Source organism: Pogoniulus pusillus, chromosome 5 (assembly GCF_015220805.1).
Source record: "Pogoniulus pusillus isolate bPogPus1 chromosome 5, bPogPus1.pri, whole genome shotgun sequence".
Taxonomy (NCBI): Eukaryota; Metazoa; Chordata; class Aves; order Piciformes; family Lybiidae; genus Pogoniulus; species Pogoniulus pusillus.
In genome coordinates, this window is record NC_087268.1 from 41,501,296 (window position 1) to 41,518,755 (window position 17,460).

At 44.9% G+C, this 17,460-nt stretch overlaps 1 protein-coding gene across 4 annotated transcripts in view; it reads left to right on the plus strand.

Moving 5' to 3' along the window:
* Positions 1-6,849: 6,849 nt before the first annotated feature.
* ABCC4 (ATP binding cassette subfamily C member 4 (PEL blood group)) overlaps positions 6,850-17,460 on the plus strand; it is a 209,482-nt gene continuing 198,871 nt past the window's right edge. For 3 of the 4 annotated variants that reach the window (XM_064143883.1, XM_064143882.1, XM_064143886.1), the window contains exon 1: positions 6,850-7,106. In XM_064143883.1, the coding sequence (XP_063999953.1) occupies positions 7,033-7,106 (74 nt within the window). In that variant the 5' untranslated portion in view covers positions 6,850-7,032. Of the gene's footprint in view, positions 7,107-7,573; positions 7,600-17,460 lie in introns of those variants that run through there. The other variant, XM_064143885.1, reaches the window with a different exon arrangement.

Here is a 17,460-nt window from a genome sequence, read left to right on the forward strand (position 1 = left end):
AAGAATGTTGTTTGTTGATAATTTGCTATGTGTCTTCTTAGCCACATTAGCTTTCTTACCAAAGCCACTTGAATTCCATGTTTTCCAGTGTTGTATGTCCTAAATTTTGTTTTAGAATCATAGAATCAACCAGATTGGAAGAGACCTCCAAGATCATCCAGTCCAACCTATCCCCCAGCCCTAGCCAGTCAACTAGACCATGGCACTAAGTGCCTCATCCAGGCTTTGCTTGAACACCTCCAGGGATGGTGACTCCACCACCTCCCTGGGCAGCCCATTCCAATGCCAATCACTCTCTCTGGCAACAACTTCCTCCTAACATCCAGCCTAGACTTTCCCTGGCACAACTTGAGACTGTGTCCCCTTGTTCTGTTGCTGGTTGCCTGGGAGAAGAGGCCAACCCCCACCTGGCTACAGCCTCCTTCAGGTAGTTGTAGACAGCAATGAGGTCACCCCTGAGCCTCCTCTTCTCAAGACAAAACACTCATGCCTAAGATCCTCATCTGTACAGCAAAAGCACAGTATCACAGGAATCAGACCTACATGAAACAAAGCAGAGATCTACCACTCACCTTCAAGCTCTGAGAACAGGCTTTAAAAAAACAAAGTTCCCATTTGTTGTGTGGAAGTCATGGCAACTCAGTCTTGCCCAGCCAAATGAGTTCACAGACACCGGCATTCCCATAAAACACAGGTGCCAGAAGGTCAGCTAATCCACTTCCTACCCTTGGACTTGGTTGCCTGTGTTGAATAAATATCATGACAGTGATTGATCTACGAGATGGCAGGGATGGGAAGTCTTTAGTTCCTTAGGCCATCAGTCACAGTCTGCACAGTAGTTACAGAAGTTTGCTTTCTGTTTGCTGACTCACCCTTGCCCTGAAGATCGTTCAGTGTAATTTGTCTGTTATTGTAATTCACTCTTGCTTGGGCATTATCCTAGGCTGTGCAGGCTTGGTATTAAACTAGAAATGCAAGAGATCAGGATAGGAAAATGGCAAATAAAGTGCAAGATTTTCTGCAAGCTTTTGGTTGATAGAGAATCATAGAATCATAGAATCAACCAGGTTGGAAGAGACCTCCAAGATCAGCCAGTCCAAATTGTCACCCAGCCCTATCCAATCAACTACACCATGGCACCGAGTGCCTCAGCCAGGCTTTTCTTGAACACCTCCAGGGACGGTGCCTCCACCACCTCCCTGGGCAGCCTATTCCAGTGCCAATCACTCTCTCTGGCAACAACTTCCTCCTAACATCCAGCCTATACTTTCCCCAGCACAACTTGAGACTGTGTCGCCTTGTTCTGTTGCTGGTTGTCTGGGAGAAGAGACCAACCCCATCTTGCTACAGCCTCCCTTCAGGTAGTTGTAGAAAGCAATGTGATCACCCCTGAGCCTCCTCTTCTCTAGGCTAAACAACCCCAGAATGTAAAGAAAGGCTTTGCTCTTCAGATCCTGTATTATCAATATTTGAAATGTGGGTTTAAAAATGGAAGACTTGAAACTAATGAATAAAAGCAGGGAAATGTGAATGGAAATAAAAAGAAATCTTTAGGAAGCATCATGTTTGCCAAAATAACCTTACTGCAGTAGTTAAATATGGTGAGGTCTCTGGCTTAAAACCCAAAATGATTCAGCAGTGAAGCTTGTATGGGCAAGATTCAGTTATTTAAACACAGGTGCCTACTGCCATTCATAAAGTAGTGAAGACATCAGCATGGGATGGTCAGACACAACACAATTAATGGAAGACCCAAAACTTTCTGAAGAGGTAACTTGTGGCAAAGTGGAATACCTTAACATGTCTAAAATGCAAAAAAACCCCACGTATCTATGCTTAGGCATCTGAATTGCATCATAATTTAAGGAGTGAATAAGTCAGAATAAATAAGAAACTGTGGCATGTAGAAACTGGCTACACAAATGTTACAGAAGATATGGGGAAAACAGATGGCTGGTGAGGTAACAAGAAGACCCAGCAAGAGCATCTAAGAAAGGCTGCTGGTATTACACACTGATGATCAGATTGAACTAGTAAAATAATTTACAGCTTGATTCTGAAACATTAATATTTCTGTTCTGCAGCTGAACAAGAGCAGGCCAATTTGGCTGTACTGCAGAAGGATGAGAAACTGCACTAGGTATGTCAGCAAGATGATGAACATAAACACTGGATAGTGGCAATCTGGGCTCGCAGCCAATGGGACAGCCTGCTTTCTTGTCCATGGCATGGCTGGAAAAAAGGCTTCCTGTTTGGTTTGTCAGGCAGGCACATGGTCTGCCTTTCTGCCTGGCTTCAGTCGAAAACATTAACCCCAAAAAATGTAGTGCTGTAAAGCCTTCACGTTCTGCTATAATAGCTTGTCTTTGGGAAGTGGCTGATGTCTGTCTAAAAGCTTTCAATCTGATTCTGCTCCTAGTACCGCCTCGGAGATATCAAATCTTTTATGCAGACTTTTCAGACACGCTCATGTATGTCTGCTTAGTTTTCTAAGCACTTGTCTCAAGGTCTCCTAGGGTATGGTATGGATAAGTGTGCAGTCCTGAAATCAGTGACTGCTTGCCTGAAAGGGAAAGGTTACAGCACTACATCCTGCGAAAGACTAAGCTTTAGGTTCCTATTACATCAGGATCAGTGGCTACATTTCACCTAAGGTCCACATGCTTTTATTTATCATCTGGAAATCAGTGGAAACTACACATTACCTGCCAAGGGTTTTGAGAAAAGCAGATGATTGTAAGCTTCCCATACTCCAGTAACTGGTACAGAAAATGCACACCAAACAACTTGTCAGTCTGACTGTATTCAGAATGAGAAGAGAGTAGAGCAAAAAAGGCTTAAGGCCTCACATCATACAGGAGCTTATTTAGTAACTATTGCCTTGAGTAACTAAAGGCAGTAACTACAAAAAAGCTGGGAAGGGAATTTTTAGGCTCTCAGAGAGTGACAGGAGTAGGGGGAATGGAGCAAAGCTGGAGGTGGGGAGGTCCATGCTGGATGTGAGGAGGAAGTTGTTGAGCATGAGAGTGGTGAGAGCCTGGAATGGGTTGCCCAGGGAGGTGGCTGAGGCCCCATCCCTGGAGGTGTTTAAGGCCAGGCTGGATGAGGCTGTGGGCAGCCTGCTCTAGGGTAGGGTGTCCCTGGCCATGGCAGGGGGTTTGGAACTAGATGATCCTTGTGGTCCCTTCCAACCCTGACCGATTCTACAATTCTATGATTCTAACTAGTACCTTGCACTGAGTAAACAGGGAATCTTGTGAGCTTGGATGTTTGTGGTGCCCTCTGTGATCATAAAATTTCCCTAGCACAATGTATGCTAGGTTTAACTCAGATTCCACTGGCTTAATTTGGTCAATATCCTTTTTGAATTGTTGGTTTTGCTAGACTGCTGTCCATATTATAGATTTACTAAGCTGCACTTTGATAAGTTTATATAGCTTGCTCTTTTCATGTTGTGAATATACTGTTGCTATAGCAAAATATTCAATTGGTAAACTGGAACTTCCTTTTCCCTTAAAACAGAAAGAAGATTGTTAACTTCATTAACAACCAGCAATAGAACAAGGGGACACAGTCTCAAGTTGTGCCGGGGGAAAGTATAGGCTGGATGTTAGGAGGAAGCTCCTGCCAGAGAGAGTGATTGGCATTGGAATGGGCTGCCCAGGGAGGTGGTGGAGGCACTGTCCCTGGAGGTGTTGAAGAAAAGCCTGGGTGAGGCACTTAGTGCCATGGTCTAGTTGACTGGATAGGGCTGGGGGATAGGTTGGCCTGGATGATCTTGGAGGTCTCTTCCAGCTTGGTTGATTCTATGATTCTATGATTACTGTGCTATTTTCCCTTTCTCTCCATATAAGGTCTCAGATTTTCCTGAGCATATCTGTTGCTATTTGTTTCACTCTTTATTACTGGATCAGTTTCTAATGGTTACTTGCAGACTTGAGTTACAGATTAACCTGGCTTTCAGGTTATTCTTTTCTTGGTTGTATATTAGTTTGTCCTTCATTTTTAGTTTTCCATTCTCCAGCACTTCAGAGAGTGTTTTGGTTTGGACTTAGAAGTAAATGCTATTTTAAACTCAAGTAGTGCTAACATTTGTTCCTGATAATGCTGGCAAAGGAAAACATGTATGTAAAGTTAGTTTTCTGCCCTTTTTCTACCATTACAATACAATTACAATTGGAAAAAAAAACCATTTTATTTTAATACTGTTAACTCAATTCTTAAAATAAATTACTTGTTCATGACTACTATTCTACTTCCTTGCCAAAAATAAGAAATGTTTGGATAATCTTTCATTGCACTTCTTCTTCCCCAAGCAGCACTACAGGCTGGGGACAGAGTGGCTGGAGAGCAGCCAGGAAGAAAGAGACCTCAGAGTGATGGTAGATAGTAGCTGAACCTGAGCCTGCAGTGTGCCCAGGTGGCCAAGAGAGCCAATGGCGTCCTGGCCTGGATCAGGAACAGTGTGGCCAGTAGGACAAGGGAGGTTATTCTGCCCCTGTACTCAATGCTGGTCAGGCCACACCTTGAGTGCTGTGTCCAGTTCTGGGCTTCTCAATTCAAGAGAGATGTTGAGGTGCTGGAAGGTGTCCAGAGAAGTGCAACAAAGCTGGTGAGGGGCCTGGAGCACAAACCCTATGAGGAGAGGCTGAGGGAGCTGGGGGTGTTTAGCCTGGAGAAGAGGAGGCTCAGGGGGGACCTCATTGCTGTCTACAACTACCTGAAGGGACATTGTAGCCAGGTGGGGGTTGGTCACTTCTCTCAGGCAACCAGCAATAGAACAAGGGGACACAGTCTCAAGTTGTGCTGGGGAAAGTATAGTCTGGATGTTAGGAGGAAGTTCTTCACAGAGAGAGTGATTGGCATTGAAATGGGTGGCCCAGGGAGGTGGTGGAGTCACCATCCCTGGAGGTGTTGAAGAAAAGCCTGGCTGAGGCACTTAATGCCATGGTCTAGTTGACTGGATAGGGCTGGGTGCTAGGTTGGACTGGATGATCTTGGAGGTCTCTTCCAACCTTGTTGATTCTATGATTCTATGATTGGTGTTCACTGACAGCAGGCTTAAGCTTAATTTGTCTGACTTAATAGCTACTACAACATTCTTATAAGCATGACCTGATGCTGTTTATTCTATAATGTAGTGTAGCTCAAACCTCTTTTATCTTTATCTGGACATGCTTTATCTCAAAAATATGTCTACTTTAATGCCTACAATGAATGTCAGATGCCAGCGCTGTTAATGGTTTCTCTGTTTTCACTGGGAAGAGATATGGCTGGCTGTTTCTGAGAGGCATGAGATGAATGCACAGAATACCACAACAGTAGCTGTCTTGTAGCTGGCTCAGCTAGAAGGGAAAGAGTCCAGGGAATCAGGGCTGTCATGAGTTGTATAAAGTCTATTTGGAGGTCAGTAACTAGTGGTGTACATCAGGGATCAACACTGAGTTCAAAACTGTCCAGCTTCTTCATAAGTGGTCTCGATTATGGGGCAGAGGGCACTCTCAGCACGTTTAATGATGATACAAAACTGTGAGCAGAGGCTGGTACACCAGAGGGTTGTGCTGCCATCCAGAAGGACCAAAATGGGCTGGAGAAACCAGATGATAGGAATATCACTAAATTAAAAAAAGAGAAGCACAGAGTGGAGAACAGCATCAGCATCACAAAGTGCTGGGGGCCACCCAGCTGGAAAGCAGCTTGTCAGAATCAGATCTGGGGATCCTGGTGTAGTCCAAGTTGAACATGAGCCTGTTCTAGTTCTGTAAGAACAGGGAAGAAGAAGTAAAAACATTCTCCATTTTGTCTTTCATTCTGCCTTTGCCTTCAGACCTAGCCACATCTCATTAACCTTGCTCCCACTAACCTTGCTCCCTAACCTCTTGGCTGCACCTCTCTTCTTCCTGAGAACTGGGGTAAGGTTGAGAGGGCAAGGGGAGGTGTTGGGGTGGTTTGAGAGCCCCTCCTGGGGACTCAGGTTTCTGGGAGGGGAGTTGTGCTTCTGTATTGTTTATCCTTTGTATATTTCTGTATATAACTGTATATATTGTAAATAGCTGCTTGTATATTTGCTGCTGTAAAATAAATAGCTTCATTTATATTCCCAGAGCCCGTCTGAGTTAGCTGGGGCAATTCCAAAGTGTGGGGGGCAGGTTAATGCCCAAAACCATCACAGAGCCAGACAGGGGTCCTTGTGGCAAAGGCTAACGTTATTCTGGGCTGTATTAGGGGGAGGGGGAGTGTTGCCTTTGTTGGCAAGGTGATCCTTACTCCCTGCTCAACACTGTGAGGCTACATGCGGCATCCTGCGTCCAGTTCAGAACTCTCCAGTCAGTATAAGACAGAGATGAACATATGGGAGAGAGTCCATTGAAAGGCTACAGAACTGGTGAAGGGATTGCAGTATGGTACATGAAGAAAAGTCGAGAAAGCTGAGACCCTTTCACCTGGAGAAGGCTCAATGGGAACTCACTAGTGTATGCAGCGGCTGCAGAGACCCAGGCTCTTCCCAGTGGTGCCCAGTGATAGGAGCAGAGGCAATGGGCACAAACTGAAACGCAGAATGTTCACTTTGAATATCAGGAAACACTTTTTTACCGTGAGGGTGAGCAACCACTTGTACAGAATGCCCAGAGGCGTTGTGGAGACCTTGGAGATCTTCAAAAGCTATTTGGACAATTGCGCCTAGGCTGTCCCGCCTGAACAAAGGGTTTGGACCAGCTGACCCGCAGAAGTCCCTATCGAACCCAACCATCGGATGATTCTGACACCGCAGAGAAATAACAACAGCGCAGAGCGGCCCACCCCAGCGCGGCCTCCGGGGCTGCTCCGGCGCCGCAGCTCAGGCTCCGCGCTGCGGCTGGCGCCGCGGGGAAGCCGGGCCGGCAGGAGGCGTCCTGCGGCGAGAGGGCGGGACGAGGCGGGGGGTGCCGGCTCTCCCGGAAACAGCGCCGGCCGGCGGCGAAGCGGAGCCCAGTTGCCGTTGGTCGGGTGCTCTCGCCGCCGCTGAGCGGTTGGGTTGGCGCGGCGGGCGGCATGGAACCGGTGCCCCGTGAAGAGAAGCCCAACCCGTTAGAGGATGCCAACTTCTGCTCCCGGCTCTTCTTCTGGTGAGTGCCTGGGCGAGGGGAGGGGGGGAAGGGTAGCGGCGCCGCCGCCGCTGCTGCTGCGAGGTGCGGCCGCGGATCGCCCGCTGGCGGGGAAGGCTTGGCCGCGCCGGTGCTTAACGCCGGTCTCCTCACCGCGCCTGGCTGCTCAGCTGCGAGGCCCGGCCGGCGGCGTGGAAGGGGATGCTGAACCCTGGTTAAGGGGCTGCCTGGCTTTCACTTCAACGCGGCACCCAGGAGGGTGCGAGCTCCTCAGCGGCGGACTGGGGCGGGTGTGTGGGTCATGGGAGGCGTCGGCTGACGCTGCCTGAGCTCCTTCGTTGGCTGCCAGCAGTGACTTAGCAGCCACGGCTCGGCTCCGACCTGCCGCCGGCCCCCGTGGGCCCGGCGTTTCAGCTCTCCGGCCAGGGCAGCCACTAGCACGCAGGTGCCTGCGGGGAGCACGGTGAAGCGGAGCGAGGTCTCTTGAGGTGAATCCGGCGGCCCGTACCGGGAGGTAATCCCTGGCCGCGGTGTGGGCACAGCCCAGCCGGCGGCCTGCCCGCCGGGGTCAGGGCAGCTCGCAGCCGGGCGGCCGGCTCAGCGTGCAGCCCTGTCGCTCCTTGGAGCTCGTTTGACTCTATCGGCTGCTGCGGTGAGGGCGGGAGCGACCTTCATCCCGGGGCTGGGTGCAGACCTACTACCTGGCATTGTTCTGCTTCCCAGCCTGCATAACGGATCGCGGCTAGGTATTACTCGTGTCAGTAAGGCTTGCTGATCTCGCTTTCGGCGTGGAGCTTTCCCCCTCCGTGGGCAACGTGGTTTCTGAGCCGCATAGCTGCGTGGGACTTCCCCGGTGTAAGGGATGACTGGGGCGGCAGTCTGGCTGCTATCAGCCATGCTTCAGCTGCAGCCGGCTGCGTGGATAGGGGGCTTAAGAGTGTCCTGGAGAGAAGCAGGATTGTTAGCGTTGTCACCACAAACTTCTATGGGACCAGACGACTACCAGTCCAAAGTCAGTGCTCGTTCTCTTATTAGTGGGGACTTCAGTGTGGATATACCTAATTCCTCAAAACAGTGAAGAATTACTGCTCAACAGCTTAGTCGTTTTGAGGTATAATAGGAAAATATGTGCAAAGCGGGAGAACGTCAAACTTTTCTGCCTTAGCAGATCATGTTTGGAAGAGAGCAGTTACAGAGGTAGCACTTACTGTGACTGACCTTTCCTAGCCTAGGCCAGCGGACACATGCCGTGTTACGTGATGGAGAGGAGAAGGAAGAGGGCACGGCGTGTGAGACTCTTTTCGGAAGTCTCTGAAACACAAGTGAAAAAGTCTTTGATCCTCTTAGCAACTCTGAGCAGGTGCAGAAATCCCTTTTGCAAGGCAGGGGGATTTCAGAAGTCCTGACATATTTTACCTAAACCGATTTTCAGTCAAGGATATTTCCTCAGAAGTACTCCGTGCAGAAAGAAAGAGGGGGGAAAGAAAGTAGTATGTTGTGCAGGACTCCTCGTGTATGACTTTCTGACTTGTAATTAGTTCTTTTACACTGAAGTGCCCATGTGGAAAACAGTTTCATTAGGAGATCCAGACAAAATGGGATGAACCTCAATTGACCACCTGTCACTCCACGGCCACTTGTGCTCTGTTCCCGTTTCCTTGCTGAGGTCTTGTAGTGGTACTGGCAGTTCTGCCAAAACCAGCCTGGCTAGATGTGAATAAACTGAAGTGCACAGTGCTGGGAGCTGCTTTTCTGACTGCTGCTATCACCCTTGTTTTAGGCCTTTTCTATTGATTTCCATGTATTGCAATGTGCTAGTTTGAAGCAGGGTAGAATGTTTTGGTGAAAAGAACTAGATCATAGGCTGTGAAAGGAAAACAATGGTGATGGCTACTCCACTCAGAGTCTTGCTGAAGAAGAAATGAAAACATTAGATAACACTCTCGCCGTTTTGTCTCACTCTGCCTTGGGCTTCTGACTGAACTGCATCTCCCTAACCTCACCTTCCATTTGGACTAACTCACCTTTGCTTCTTAACCTCTTGGCTGAACCTCTATTCTTCCTTAGGACTGGGGTAAAGTTGAGAGGGGCAGGGGGAAGGTGCAGGGGTGGTTGAGAGCCCCTCCTGGGGACTCAGGTTTCTGGGAGGGAAGTTGTGTTCCTGTATTACTTTTTACCTTGTATATTTTTTTATATTTCTGTATATTCTGTAAATATCTGCTTGTATATTGTGCTGCTGTAAATAAATAGCTTCATTTATATTCCCAGAGCCAGCTGAGTCTAGTCTGGGTAACTTCTAAAGTGTGTGGGGGGTGGGGAACACCCAAACCATCACATGCAATGAAGTGTTCAACAGCAACAATAAAGTAACTTCAATTTCCCTGTTTTGGGTCAAGCACTTGAAAAGTTATCTTTATCCCAGAGACATTTGTAAGCTCTCAATTGTGCAAGAGCAGAGTAGGTGGAAGTCTGTGCTTGTGGGTTGACATGCCTTCTGAAAGTCCAGAAACCAACTGGAACATCATGCTTTGCAGCCAGATGGTAGTGTACAACTGTAGGGCCTGTGCTTTGAAAAAGGGTTTGGTGGGGTGTGAAAAGCTTTAGAAGTTGCCTGTACACTGCTTTTGAGGCTTTTATAGGCATAATGATTCACATCAGTGGAAATGCACTTTTAAAGTATCTTCTCTTAGCTGTGCTGCAGGTGGTCATGAAAAATACCAGTATATCTTTGTTATTTGCTACTCAGAAAGTATTAGTATTTTCTCAGTGAAAGTTTTGGATGAAATAGCTGCAGTGCTTATTAGCTTACAGAAAAGTGACAGCCCCTGATGCTTACTCAATTCAAGATTCTTACTTGAATTGAGTAAGCATCAGGGGCTGTCACTTTTCTGTAAGCTAATAACATTTTACATGAAATCAAGAAGATACTAAAAAACACCCTTCGTGGCACGTTATGCTTTAAGAGTTGTTCTTCTTTCTTCCAGGGCTTATAGCAGTTGACAGACAGATGTGTGAGTACTGCTTCAGCACTGATCCATTTTAACTGCTGTCTCACACAAGAAGTTCTGATTTTTTTTTCAGCTGGACAACTGTAATAAATGGCAGTGCTGGAGGAGAGCTGTGTTGGGAGTAGTGGCGACTGCCACAGTGCAGTTGTTCAAGTGTGACTGCCCTGCTCCCTGAATCCCAGATGTTGACTGCTTGTTGTCAATGAGGGTAGAGAGTAGAGCATTGCAGGTAGCTGGGCAAAGGTCTTTCTTATTTTTATTTAGTTTTTATTTTGCTTAAAAAATGAAATTTTTACAATTGTAAGGAAGCATCCTCTCATCTGTTGCTAGTGGCACAGAATTAAAGCTGAAATTGCTGCCTGGCAGAGACAGGATCAAACTCACAGAAGAAAAGAAGTCATGTTTTTATTGAATTATAAAACTAAGATAATGAGTGTGTAGGCTGAAGATACATTCTTCTTCCATTGTTCAAAGCTTGTCTTCTCGCTTTCAGGTTGTGACTTTGGCAAGTATGAGCTTGATGAACATTAAACACTCTAGTAGTATGTTCATGGGAAAGAGGAGCATCGGTGTGTGAATGTTGTTATTTTTACAGTGCATCCATTGTGTAATAATAGTCTGGATGTTACAAGAAAAAATATTTATGACAGAAGCATGGAGATCAAGGCAGTTGCAAAATATTTTGTTTTGCATCTCTCACTGAATTATCTTTGCTAACACAGGATTATCAAAACCCAAATTGTTGTTTTGGATGTTCGAGATATTATTGCAGCTACTGACCTGCAGAGTCACAAGTTCCCATGCTCACCAAATATCTGTAAGCTGTGTCTGGTAGTACAGTTACAGAGTTAGCAGTGCTTATGTGTATTTCCAATTTGCCACATCTGTATTTTGTCATTTGGTTTTGTTTGGTTGGTTGGGTTTTTTTTCAGTTGCTGTCTCAGCTTGCTGGTGACTCTGAAAGATGCATGGGAGGATTTGCTTTCTTATTTAGGTCCGATATTTTTTTGTGTTTAAACGGCTATTTCCTTGTAGAAAGTATTTTGAGTTTAAAGAGCCTCATACGCTGTGCTTTGCAGTTGAAAATAGCATTTTTCACATTTTTTTTGTGCTGGGAGGCAGCCCAGGGATTATCACATTAATAACTGTACACACTATTTATGCAGCAGGTGTATTTTTCTTTACTTACAGCATTTGCTAGCTATAGGGCAGTTGAGTTTGTGTGTGCTCTTGTTCAGGCATCAATAGCCAGGAGGAGGTTGCTCTCTTCGCTCAGGTGGCCAGCACCAGAACAAGAGGACACAGCCTCAAGCTACACCAGGGGAAATTTAGGCTGGAGGTGAGGAGAAAGTTCTTCACTGAGAGAGTCATTGGACACTGGAATGGGCTGCCCGGGGAGGTGGTGGAGTCGCCGTCCCTGGAGGTGTTCAAGGCAGGATTGGACGTGGCACTTGGTGCCATGGTCTAGCCTTGAGCTCTGTGGTAAAGGGTTGGACTTGCTGATCTATGAGGTCTCTTCCAACCTTGGTGATACTGTGATACTGTGAATTCCAGTGAAAGTTACAAAACGTGGGCTATGATTACCCAGTCTTCTAAAAGTTTGACTTCTGGCCTGTTAATGACATGAGAAGGAGGACTAGCTGGAACACCCTGGAAAGTGTGTAGTCGTTTTGTTCAGAGAAGTAAGGAAAAAAGATATGAAATTTAGCAGAACTTCAATTTATTTACTTTTGATAATACCAGTAATTACTTAGTAATTACACAGACTCACTGTGGCAAGTTCTTGGCTCCTTTGGAAATGACAGGATGCTGTCAGCATGCTGAGGCCAGATGCCTTTTTATGTTATCACTTGACATGTGGCAATTGCAATTACAATAGCAGCATTAAAACATGAACTGAAAACTTGCTCCAAGGCATCTTGCACAGTTATAATTCCAAGGAATAAACAATTGGTTTAACGTTACCTGATGGTGTTTGACAACATGATTCTTGGATTACTAACCATGTGCTTTAGGGACAATGACAAACTCAGTAAGTCTTCAGAACTCCGACTTGGTGTGTAGCAGGAGAGGAGTGAAAAAAGTCTTTAGCCTTGGATTTTAAGTGTGAACTCAATAGGGCAAGCGTAGACATATAAGGTGACAGTGCACCTCTCTTGTAGTGATGTAAATAAGCACACACTTTTCTTATTTCCCCTTCCTGCTCCCCATAGCTTAGAATTGGAAGGGCCACTGATTGATTTAGTTGGACTTCTAAGTAAGTCCGAGTATCATCTGTATTTTAGTCCTGTGACTTGGCTCTCTTCAAAAGGGTATCTTGCCTTGTTCCTTGCATAGAAAGAAGTTAGGGAAGGAAGTCATTGTGTTTCTCAGAAGTTTCAGCTGTAGTTCAGCAGTGCCACTGGTAAAACTGGTCCATATTCCTTACTATGTTAGTGAAATATTTGCCTCTGAGAGTTTGACATTTACTTTAACAAATGAAAATATCAAGCAGCATCAGGCTTTGAGATTCGCCTGGAATTTTGCCTGATACTCAGTGGATTCCTGCTGATGATTCCTGAAATTGGTGATGGTGACAACTGCTGAGAGATGCCACTTTGTTATAAAGATCTCTGAGCTAACTAATTTTTAATTACATAAAGCATGTTGGGTCATTTACCAGAGAAAAAGTTCTTCTTGCAGTTCCTGCAAAACTTCAAAATCAGGAGCATGTTCTGCTGGGTTTTGTTTTGGTTTTGGTTTTCAAAGTAAATTTCTCCTCCTACTCCTAGAAAAATTTTCAAGACTCAAAGTAAAGTGGACAGGGAGATAAGACAATTAGAATTTAGGAGTGGAAGATTAAGGAGGCAAATCATGCTTTAATTCTTTTTCTTTCATATTCTGACACCCAGTCTCTTGTAAGTGAACAGCTGATTTTATTGCTTGTTTCCAACACTTGTCAGAAAGGACATTAATACAGAAATTGCTATCATTAGGTTTTAGCAGGTGTATTTTCTTTTGGAAATTGGAATCGGAGGCTGTGGCAGTCAGGTAGACTTTCTGTGTAATTGTAGTTTCAAGATTTCATCCTTTTTTTGATCTTGATTTTTATTTTTCCTTTTGTGTGTAAGTTATAAACCAGTTATTAGATGTTTCAGTAGTAAAAAAACTAACCTGAGATTAGAAACTGGTTTGGATGACAGTTCTTTTCAGTGAAATGGAAGAATTCTTCTTTTTGCTCTATGTAATTACTTAGAATCATAGAATCAACCAGGTTGGAAGAGACCTCCAAAATCAGCCAGGCCAACCTAGCACCTAGCCCTATCCAGTCATCTAGACCATGGCGTTAAGTGCCTCAGCCAGGCTTTTCTTGAACACCTCCAGGGATGGTGCCTCCACCACCTCCCTGGGCAGCCCATTCCAATGCCAATCACTCTCTCTGGGAAGAACTTCCTCCTAACATCCAGACTATACTTTCCCCAGCACAACTTGAGACTGTGTCCCCTTGTTCTGTGTCTGATTGCCTGGGAGAAGTGACCAACCCCCACCTGGCTACAATGTCCCTTCAGGTAGTTGTAGACAGCAATGAGGTTCCCCCTGAGCCTCCTCTTCTCCAGGCTAAACACCCCCAGCTCCCTCAGTCTCTCCTCATAGGATTTGTGTTCCAGGCCTTTCACCAGCTTTGTTGCCCTTCTCTGGACACGTTCCAGCACCTCAACATCTCTCTTGAATTGAGGGGCCCAGAACTGGACACAGTAGTCAAGATGTGGCCTGACCAGTGTTGAGTACAGGGGCAGAATAACCTCCCTTGTCCTACTGGCCACACTGTTCCTGCTGCAGGCCAGGATGCCATTGGCTCTCTTGGCCACCTGGGCCCTACTTCAATAAATGGTTCTAATAATAATAATATTAAATGTACTAAAATACTAACATGTATTAAATGTACTAAAAATGTATAATAATAAATGTACTAAAAATTATTGTTATAAGATGTGATCTTCAGACCTTTGCATCAGATCTTTTGTGTCTGGGATATTTTTCTTGACAGGGGTCAAGATGCTGGGCTGGTATCAGTATTTTGCTGATACACCTGTGGTATTCCAGAGAGACTTCACTATGCCTTGCAGAAAACATTTGCTGCAGTAGACTTTTTCCCCCTTTCTTTCCCCTTTTATTACCCGGGTTGTACTGTTTTATTCCCTTGTGGTCTGAAATATGAGGAAGTAGGTTAGAGTAATCAAATGTTTCATACCTGATCAATGCAAGGCAGATGAACAGCATGATAATAGCCTGCAGTAAGTGCAATCAAATACCAGTCGAGTTACTGTCAGCGTCAGAAAGTGGATGTTCAGCAACTTAGCAGCATACACTGCGCTGTGAAAATGAGATGAAGCAGAGTAACAAAGGTTAATACAGTCTGGCATTGGAACTGGAAGCTCAAGGGGTGGTTTTGAGTTAATATGGCTTTGAAGTAATTTCATTGTATTCCTATTTTTTCCTACTGTAAGCAATAGGAAAAGCTACTCTTTAAGCTGCAGTAAGCCATGGAGGGAAGTTGCAACCAAAACACCATGTGAAAAGCATCTAAAGAAATAGCAGTGCTTACTCTGTTTGCTTTATTAATCTCAAGGTGTGCCAGAGCAAGTGTAGGCTGGATGTTAGGAGGAAGTTCTTCCCAGAGAGAGTGACTGGCACTGGAATGGGCTGCCCAGGGAGGTGGTAGAGTCACCGTTCCTTGAGGTCTTCAAGAAAGGACTGTCTGAGGCACTTAGTGCCATGGTCTAGTTGATTGGTTAGGGCTGGGTGCTAGGTTGGACTGGATGATCTTGGAGGTCTCTTCCAACCTGGTTGATTCTATGATTCTATGATTAGTGCCATGGTCTAGTTGACTGGCTAGGGCTGGGTGCTAGGTTGGGCTGGCTGATCTTGGAGGTCTCTTCCAACCTGATTGATTGTATGATTCTACGATTCTATGATTAGTTGTAGATGACTGCCTTGGTAAGGGGAAGTGAGAAAAGGCAGCTTACTGAAGAGGATGGCTGAGCACATGAAACAGAGGCAGGTTTAAAAATAAGCTGCAAACTGTTGTGGTTATCTTTATGAATTCTTGTGTAATAATACTGGAAACTGTCGGTGTATATCCTTTATATCCTTCTGCCTGTATATCCCATCCCAGCAGTGCTCCTCTGGACTGGGAGCAAATGCATAGCAGTGTTGGATTTGCATTGCTGGTTCAAGTTGTGAAGGCAGGTGATGAACAGTACAATGCAACAGGCAAAAACCAGAGGTAAGCCACAGAGGATAAGCAACTTGGATTTATAATCAAAAGGTCCCGTGAGGAAACCCTACTTATCTTACAAAAATCCACCTCCAAAGTAGATGATTAAAGAGAAAGAAATACATGTTATTTTACAGCTTAGTAGTTGGAGTAGTGCTTCCAGGCAGCTCAAGGAGATGAAATCCTGGTGTTATGGAAGAATTTGAATAAACAAAGGCTCTCGTGTGCCACTGTTGAAAAATAACTGGACATGGAGTGTAAACAGATGATGCTTGTAATGTGATGTACAAATAGGCTTAAGAAGAGTGGGGAAAATGTAGTTTGTAAACTGCCTCCTTAAGGAGTTAGTTGATGAGAGCATACAGGATGTGGCTTTGACTAGGTACTGTAATAATCCAGGAGTTCCTTATGCCTCTGATTACAAATAAAGCACACAAGGAAAAGATTTTTCTGATTAGGAAAAAGTAGTCTGTATAGTGTTGTTTTTTTTTCTTACTTGGCCAGGGATGAAGCAAGGGCTTTTGTAAAGCTGGTAAGAGCAAAATTTTGCACTTTGGCAGAGGAAAGTACTGTAATATGTTAATGACCAACTGTTGTGAGGCTGGTCAGGGCAATTGAAGCCTGTGGGTCTACTTAGGGCCCTGACAGACACATCATTTGATCTTGACATGTGATCTTTTTCATTTGTATCAGCTTTGCAATGTAATTGCAAATGCTTCTTGGCTGATGTTCTGTGACAAACTTTCTCAGTTCATGAAGAACAATATTTACATGGGTTTCTGAAAAGCTCTACAAGACTTCGCAGCATTGGTGGCAGTTTTCAAAGCATTTGCAAGTAGCAGCACATGATACACATCCAGAGATAGGGAAGGGCCCATTCCTGGGTTGATGAAACAGTTGAGCTGACTTCATGTACCTGTGTGGAGTGTATTTCTTCCTTTGCTGAAAGCAAATTCTTTTGGGATGGTAGCAAACTGACTTTAAATATCTTTCCTAAAAGAGAAAGCTTTTATGTGTGAAACAATGTAGCACGACTACTCTGATTGCATAGTGACCCTGCTTTTTCAGTAGCAGAGCCTGACTCTATTGTATGCTGTCTCTGAGAGGAAGAGATTGCCTTGAGATCTCTCCTTGAGATCTCACTTCTCTTACAGAGGTAAGAAGACACTTGTCTTTCATAGCTTTTTCTGCAGATAACTTTAAAGGCTTTCTAAAACTGCTGGGTAGAGTTGCTCAGTTGTTCAGGAAAATGCCATCTTTACCAACCAAGTAAATCGTGGCTGCGTGACTGTGTTGTAATGTTACAGGGTGTGTAACGTCAGGGCCCAGGAGTAGGGAAACGCAGGAAGTGAATGTTTATGCTACGCTCTTGTGTATCTGCTCCCTCAGAAATGAATCACTTTCTTTTCTTATCAGTGCTCAAGGTACTGCTGTAGAGGTGAAAAGCTTTTTGCAGCCAGAGCAGTGAGTTACTGATTTGCAACTGGCTGTCCCTCTGGTTTGTACCAGGTTACAGAGCCATTTTTTCTAATTTATTTTTTAATCTTTTTCCTGGTGACATCAGTATTCTGGCAGTAACAGGGACTATTTCTGGGCTGCTTTCCAGACTGATGTCTTTGATCAGCTAATCGCCTTGATAGAACAGAGACATTCCCAGCAGAGCAGAAGGTACTCAGGATTCTTTCAGAGCCTCACATTTTTATCTATAGTTCATACTAGCAAAAATTTAGGCTAAGGTCTCTGAAAGGTATCATGTGAACCCTGTGTTTGAGTGACTAAAATGAGGTGATGTGTAAGAACCAAGTGATTACACAGAAGTTTTAGCAAAAAGAAAGGTACTCGGGGAAAGAGAAGACAAAGACTGAGGTGGGGGTCCTATTTTAAATTGAACAGCTTCTTCAGAAAGAAATACAGAAATGAGGGACTGAGGTATGAGTCTTTCTTCCCTGTGATGTTGCTCCTCTTTCTTCAGGTAATAGATTGGTATCGAGTCCATTTTATGTCCATCCTGGGGATAAGAGTATTTGACATCACCATTTATATATACTTCCTTCATTTCTTTAAGTCATTTTTAATTTTGTTTATTATTTTATCATTGTTGTTGTTGTTA